Raw genomic sequence first — 7,612 nt, 5'->3', positions numbered from 1 at the left:
TATTTTCCCATTCTTGACAACAAAATAATGGGAACAGAAACCTTTTTGGTTTAAGCTTTAACATTTTTGGATTTTGTTGTTAGGAAAGCTTTCTTATTTCCATGAATAGTACTTTTGGGAGGTAAAATGAGCTATTCTCCTTCGGTGGATTTTCCCATAAATAATACGGAGTACTTAATAAATAAATAAATAACCCAAACGAAATTCTGGCTAAAAGCTAGTGCTTCTTTACTTTAGCATATTTTTTTTTAATTTGGGAAAATTGTATTTTTGGTCCTTTAACTAACTTTTGTCCCTAAGTGTTGGTTATGCTCACTTTTTGTCTCTAAATTATTATTGACATTGCACTTTTCATCTTTTCGTGTTCACTTTTTGTTCCTAATTATATTAAAATTGCAAATTTCTTTCCTAATATTTTATTAGTGAAGGGATGAAAAATACAACACTAATGATGTTGTATTAGTGAAGGGAAATGGAATTGAAATTCCATGGAAAATAAATTCCAGGAAAATTGATTCAATTGTTTGGTTGGTGGAAAAGAAATTACTGGGAATATGAATTCCATTGTTTGGTTGGGTTTAGAAAGATAAGGAATAATGAATATAAAGACCAGTATGCCCTTAAAAAGATGAATGAATAAATAAGTGTCTATGTAATTAAGAAACTTTCATAAGGGTAAAATGGTACACTCAAGTTATTTTTCTTCCCAATCCATGTGGAAAACAAAATCTCACCCCTTTGCAAAGAATTCATTTTCCTCAAGTTTGAGGAATCCATTTTCCAATGGAAAATGTTTTCCATCCAACCAAACAACATAAAACAACATTTTCCTTCACTTGTAAGAAAACATTTTCCATGGAAAATGTTTTCCATCCAACCAAACACCTCCTTAATTTCTATTCCGCACACAAAATATTAAGGTAGATATTTACATTTAGACCACATTAGGGAATAGGATTTGAGAGTAGAAGCACACATAGGCATCTCAAACTGGTTATAGAGGTGAAAGTTGGAAAATATGACTAGAGATCGAGTCCAACCAGCGACAATGCTCGCATGAGCAACTGAAAGAGGTGAAAGTTAGAAAAAATGAGCACCTTAATTAGTTATAGAGGTGAAAGTGGAAAGAATGATTTGACAGTGGAAATCATTAAGTATTAAACATAAAATATATTTAGAAACAATAATCATTTTCCAAAATTCCCTCGGCCACGGCGCCACCACTCTCCCAAAACCCCCCGAAAACCCTCCCATTAGCAGTAGCAGACTAGCAGTGTAGTAGTGGAAGAAGAACACCATGAATTTCTTCAAACCCAAACACCCACTCACCGATTCTTCTTCACCGCCCCAAACTCCTCAGCTTTTCCTCCAGCAGGCCTTCACTTCCTTCCAAGCCAACGTCTCCAATTTCCTCCAAAACGCCCTCCCAAAACCCCCTTTTTCTTCTTCTTCTTCTTCTTCTTCTCCAAAATCCCCAGCATTGGCCCGTGTTTCCAACTTCAATAACATTCTCAACACCGCTGCCGCCTCTTCGGCTACCGCTCGGTCTAGTCGGGGGAACGATTCTATGTCTTCGGCGGCCATTAAGGAGCGATTGGCTGGAGTACCAGTCTACGCCCTCACCAGTCCTGGCGAAGAATTTGTGTTGGTTTCTCCTGTCAGAAGCGAAACAAGTCTAGGCCTTTTTTGCCTCAGTGAAGCCGATGCCACGGCTCTACTTAACCAAATGGTCTCCATTGACCCTTCTATGCGCAAAGGTTCTAGAATCGTCCCTGTGGCTCTCAACGAGGTAATTAATACGAACTATCTTCTTTCACCCCAAAATCAATGTTCCAATTTTTTACAAACTAGGGGTTAGTAATTTTGACAGTAGATGTAATGTTATAATGATTTGGGTTCTTAGCATTGTTTTGGACATTTGGCTTGGAAAGTTGAAAGGTGTAATTGGGAAAATGTAGACACGCAATTCTGTTCATTAAGCTGCATCATGAAATCCAATATGTTGATGGTAATACAGGTAGTCCAGCTTAAAGTTGATGGTGTGGCTTTTAGGTTGATTCCAGAGGCGTCTCAAGTAATGAATGCAATCAAGGTAAAACTGTAGCCTTATTTTTCACCCTCTTTTGAATGGGGAATAGTTATCACTTGTTTCTACTTTTTAAATTTTAAATAAAGTTCCTTAATGTTGTTGCTAAACAGGGAAAATAAATTGATGCTAATGGACTCTGATTAATAAATGTGGCATACAAATCATTCTTTATTTATAATGTGAATTTTGATGAATTTTTTTAGTTGTAAGAAACTAATTTCTTACAAAAGTATAGCTTGCTCTCTTTTCTAATATTCTTAGAGTTGGGGATTTAGTTTTGGTTTGGACATGAAAGGCAATTATTTTGTTGATTTGTCATCTAGTTATTGCCCTTGTGAAGTTTTTGGTCTTAATATAATAGTTTGACCTTTTTGATTCTTTTGAAGTGATAAAATGTAGTAACTGCAGTAAGGCACCACTGAAATTATGGGGTAAGGTGGTATAATTGTTTTAGGATGTACAATGCGGGAAACTGATGGAAGAAATATGAGGAGAATGTTCTAGGTTAAAATTCTACGAGAAGAAGATGAAATTGGAATCAATAAAGGTGTTAGCTTTTTTCCTTAAGATCTCAGAGGTATTTCATTGCATTATTCAACACACATAGAATGGGGAGAATATTGGAGAATACATCTATTACACAAATTAGGGGTATAATCAAGTCAAGCTAGAGCACTGCAAGGTTGAAGCTTGGGCTTGGCTCGACTCAAGCTTCAAATTGCTCAGGCTTGGCTCAAATGGTCAATCTGTTGTAGGGGCATTTTGTAAGTATATAAATATAATACGGTTAATTTATAAATTTATATTTATATTATGTATAAATATATACAGAATGCAAAAGTTTGGTTATTCTCATAAACTGTTTGATCCAAGTATCAAGCATTAAGATACTTAAACTTGACTTGTTTCTTGAACTGCTCAAGCTTAGCCTGAAAATCACCAAATTGACTATTCACATAGCTTAAAATAACTGACTTGTTTCTACAACTGCTCAAGCATAGCTCAAAAATAAACCATCATTATGCTATTCGTACACATTTAGTTTAATAGTAACTATTGACTCCGTTAGTGTAAAATTCTGAAAAGTCACCTCCTTCTATCATCTATTTTGTAATAACTCTGATTAAGAGTATCTAGATCTATTTTACACGGTACTTTGCTGTTATTAATGCTGTAACATTTAAACATCCTTAACTTTAAGGATGAATTGAATACTTCGCTTTCCTGTCTTATGTATTTGGAATTCAATTTATTATTACTAATTGCAAGTTTCCTCCAAAGTTAGTGTGATGTGAATTGGAGAATTGCATTTTCATACTTCAGCTTCTATAATTTTATACTAATATTTGCCAAATAATGATTTTTACTGCTAAATGTAGAATCAGTATTTTGCCAAATTATTTTCTTACTAAAAAGATGTTTGACATCTAAGGATGATTTAATTTATTTTTTAATAGGAGCGCAAAAGGAATGGTATATCTGATAATGAAACCTTTCGTGGGGTTCCAGTTTTCCAGGTTTGTTTCCTAATCCTTCACTTGGCATTATTAATGATATTCAGTGTGCTTCTAAAAAGTGCCTTGGGGACCGGGGGTCCATGTCCTCGAAAAGTTTCCTTGGGGTTGGTTAGGTCGGGCTAGTACAGTGGTCCAGAGATTTGGTTTGACTCAAAGTAAAGGTGGACACTCTGACATCACTTGGGATAAAAGTTCCTATTTCATTCTGTATGTTGGTCATATTGTTATTACTTGTGATGGCATAGAAGGAATAGCTTTATTAAAGCAACACTTGTTTTGACTTTTGACACTTTGAAACTAACACCTAGAAAAGTTTAAAATATTTTTTGGGGATTGAAGTTTCATAGTTGAAGCAAGGAATCTGTGTGTAACAAGATATACTTAAAAGGGACAAATATACTGGATTGCTAGCCTGTACCCACACCCATGGATCTCAACGTTAAGCTTCTACCAGAACAAGCTTCTACCTAAGGTTAGTTGGGAAATTGCTCTACCTGACCAAATTACCAGCCCTAATATTTCATTTTCAGTGAGGGTTGTGGCTTATGAGTTAGTTCTTGACGTATCCATGTGAAAGTAATAGGGATGTATTTATTACAATTCTAAAATATGTCAAAAAGCCCCTTGATATTGGTTTGTTATATAAGAATCATGGAATATAGAGAGATTGTTGGATACATGAATGCATGTTGGGCTGGATGTTCTTGGGATAAGAGATCAAAATTAGGATATTGTCTTTGGCGGTAACTTGATTCTTGGAAAAGTAAAAGGCAGGATGTGGTTTCAAGCTCAAACACAGTGGCTAAATCAGTTATTGTGATTTGGAGCGAGTGCACTGATCTGGTTAAAACACATATTATAAAGTTAAAAGTTTTCTAATCTAGGATCTATGAAACTTTTTTGTGACAAACTGACAATTAAACAACATTACTACAATTGTATCCGACCCAATTTTTTATGAGAGAACAAAACACATTGAAGTTGATTGCCATTTTGTTCAAGCAAAGAGTTCGGGAGATTATTACCACATTTGTTGGCTCAAATGACCAGTTGGCAGATATATTCATCAGCCTCTTAGGGGACCTAGGGTTTAATACATTTGTAACAAGCTTGGAGTTTATGATATACATACATAGCTTGAGGGGGAGTATTGAGAATAAACATGTGATACTGTCCAACCCGTCCAGTTGTGTGTTCTCATATAGGTAGATTGGATTGCCTAAAGGTTGTTTTCTTCCATACACACACACACGCTCTCATTTGTGGAATACAATTTCAGAGTATTTCCTCTTATTCAACACTGTGCCTACTAAATCTTTTATTGAGAATGATAAATAAATTTCTGTTCATTGTGTACAAGAGGCCTTTGTTTTTTCTGTAATAAGTAATATTGCAGTGTTTTATGTGGCTCTTCAATTGTGTACAAGGAATGTTTTCATTTTATGAAATAAGTAGTAGTAGAGTATGTCATGTGACTCCAAAATGCAGTTCCCTACCTGGCAATGACACACTTTTAGTATTTTGAAGATAAACATGTTTAAAATGTTAGAAATACCTGGTTAAGTTGGTTAATGCCATAATGTGTTAAAAGTATGTAGAACTAGGAACACGATTTGTTTCATTATGCAAACAGCAAACCTCATTGTGTTGTAGTGTGGGTTCAAACATCTCCACTATCAGATGGTGGGAGCCTAGGATTGAAGGTCTTTTCTTTTCTTAATGTACTGCTTAAGCAAAGGTGCAATGTCTTGTGTTTAAGAAAAATAAACTTGAAAAGTGTTTGGGGGTGTAACGTATGCGGTTACGGTAAGGACCCATTACAATTTTCTGAGCCATTTTTAATAACTTATCTCAACCTATCAAGCAAATCCAATGCCCATAATCCAAGAAGAGCCCAATTTCCCAAACCCAACTCTACTCTAGTGAAACCTTACTTTCTTCTCTCTACCAACCAGCAACTTTCATTGTGGTGCTGTCTCCACTGTTGCCACTATCAAGTGAATCCAAGGCCCATAATCCAAAAAGAGCCCAATTTCCCAAACTCAACTCTACCCTAGTCACCTAGTGTAACCTCAGCTCACTAGAAGTGCAATGTTGAAACATTATAAATTTAAGGAATTATTTGAATTTGCTAGAAATATGTCAATCTGATGCTTTAGGTCATCATTTCATAATGAATTTAAATGGAGCACATGATTCAAGTTTCATGAGTTTATAGTCTGATGTAGTTGAGTGGTGCAGACACATCGAGTTGTGCATTCAGTTACTTGGCCTTTAGGTTCAATTATTTTCCCCTCTAATTGGCCTCAATATGGCAATTGGCAAACATTTCTGTTTGATTACTACAGATTTTACATATTATGTTCAAACCTCAGTTTTCTTTCAAAGTGTTTTTAACCGTGTGAGTATGTCACTGATTGCAGTCAAAAAGCTTAGCCCTGAGGAGTGACGATAAAAGATATCGTCCAGTTTTCTTTAGGAAGGTTAGTTGACTCTTTGCAGTATTCTGCTTATATGATGCGATGTATGCTTAAGTGCTTAACATCTGTGATAATTCAAATGTGTAGGAGGACCTGGAGAGGTCTCTTTCTAGAGCTTCCCGAGAGCAGAATTTACTGAACCCCACCTTAAAGGGAGGAGATATTGAGGTAAGACTTTCTTTTTATTTAACTTAATCTAAGCCCCAATAATTTGGATTTCAGATATCTCAGAAACACCATTTCGTTTTGGGTGTGCTAGGTTGCTGTTCTTGAGGATATAATACAAGGGATGAAGGTTAGGGTTCTATTATGCTATATTTATCATTTACTGTCTTGTGGAGTGCGGCTTAATCTTTGTGTTTATGTTTTTTTTTTTTTTTTTGTCATGAGATTTTTTTATTATTATTATTTTTTTTTGGTGTAAACCACAATGTGTTCTGGTCTTTCTCCGTTTACGGTTCGAGTCCACCCGACTAATCCTCGCTCGCTCCCGGCTTTTACTTTCTTAGTAGTTCAGACCTTTTACTTTCTATAGAAAACTTCTATTTCTTGTCTATTCTTGAAATGGTTCTTTTGAAGATTCTCTAGCTTTCAAGTGCCAATCACCTTTGATTTACAGCTGTACAACATAGAAGCTGATACTGTATGAACAAACTTTGCAGGACAACTCAACGTCAACCTGGAACGACGTCGTTTTCATCCCTCCTGGTTTTGATGTGTCAACTAATCCTCCCCGCGGTTGATTCCACTTTTTGCCTGGGCACCGATTTTGCACTTGTTCGAAAGAATGCACTCATCTTTTCCACCAAATCCAGACTTAATAGCAGTGTATCCTTTCTCTTGTCTCCAAGTTAGAGTATGCATTACATTCTCATTTTCTCACCTCAAGTTGGATTGGCATTTGTAAAGTAACTATGACCATATGTCAATGAGATTATTAATATTGAATATTGTCCAATGACTCTTGGGCAGGGGTTCTGGGGGCTTAGCATTAGTCTGGCATAAGCAGAGAAACCTAATGCATATATATATATATATATATATATATATATATATATATATATATATAGTCATAGATGACTGCTGCAAATTGCTTATACATGTTGCTTGCTAACTGTGATGGTGGAGTTCAGCTGTTATGTGTGATTTTAAAAAGTAGGAGAATTCTCATCTTTCAACTACTAGTTTCTTCAACATTATGCATTCTCCTAAATAACATACGGAGTATTATATTGGTGGTGTTTGGTAAATAGTTGTTAGCTGATTGAGTTAGTGAGTTTGACTAGTTGACAGCATTAGCTGATTGTAGAGAGATGTTTGGTAAATTAATTATTAGTTGATAGTTGATTACATGCAAAATGATTTTTTCAAAAAGTTGTTTTGAGAAGCTTTTTGAATTTTAGCGTTTTGGAGCAATAAATTGTTACAAAAAATTAATTAATCAAACACTTAGACTGTTTAACCAAGTTAAAGAACTAATACTGGTCAAACAAGTCAAAATTGACTGATTAGCTAATTATATTACC

At 35.3% G+C, this 7,612-nt stretch overlaps 1 protein-coding gene across 1 annotated transcript; it reads left to right on the top strand.

Annotated features, from left to right (window-relative positions):
- Nucleotides 1–1,175: 1,175 nt before the first annotated feature.
- Nucleotides 1,176–7,044, top strand: LOC109175202 (protein TIC 22-like, chloroplastic). Its single transcript, XM_019324459.1, has 7 exons — nt 1,176–1,789; nt 2,018–2,092; nt 3,547–3,606; nt 6,030–6,089; nt 6,174–6,254; nt 6,346–6,381; nt 6,749–7,044. Exons 1-7 carry the CDS (start codon nt 1,298–1,300, stop codon nt 6,827–6,829), a joined length of 885 nt encoding a protein of 294 aa, XP_019180004.1. The 5' UTR covers nt 1,176–1,297; the 3' UTR covers nt 6,830–7,044.
- Nucleotides 7,045–7,612: the final 568 nt, after the last annotated feature.

Source organism: Ipomoea nil, unplaced genomic scaffold, assembly GCF_001879475.1.
Source record: "Ipomoea nil cultivar Tokyo-kokei standard unplaced genomic scaffold, Asagao_1.1 scaffold0684, whole genome shotgun sequence".
In the NCBI taxonomy this organism is placed as follows: domain Eukaryota; kingdom Viridiplantae; phylum Streptophyta; class Magnoliopsida; order Solanales; family Convolvulaceae; genus Ipomoea; species Ipomoea nil.
This window is presented reverse-complemented; position numbering and strand designations above follow the sequence as displayed.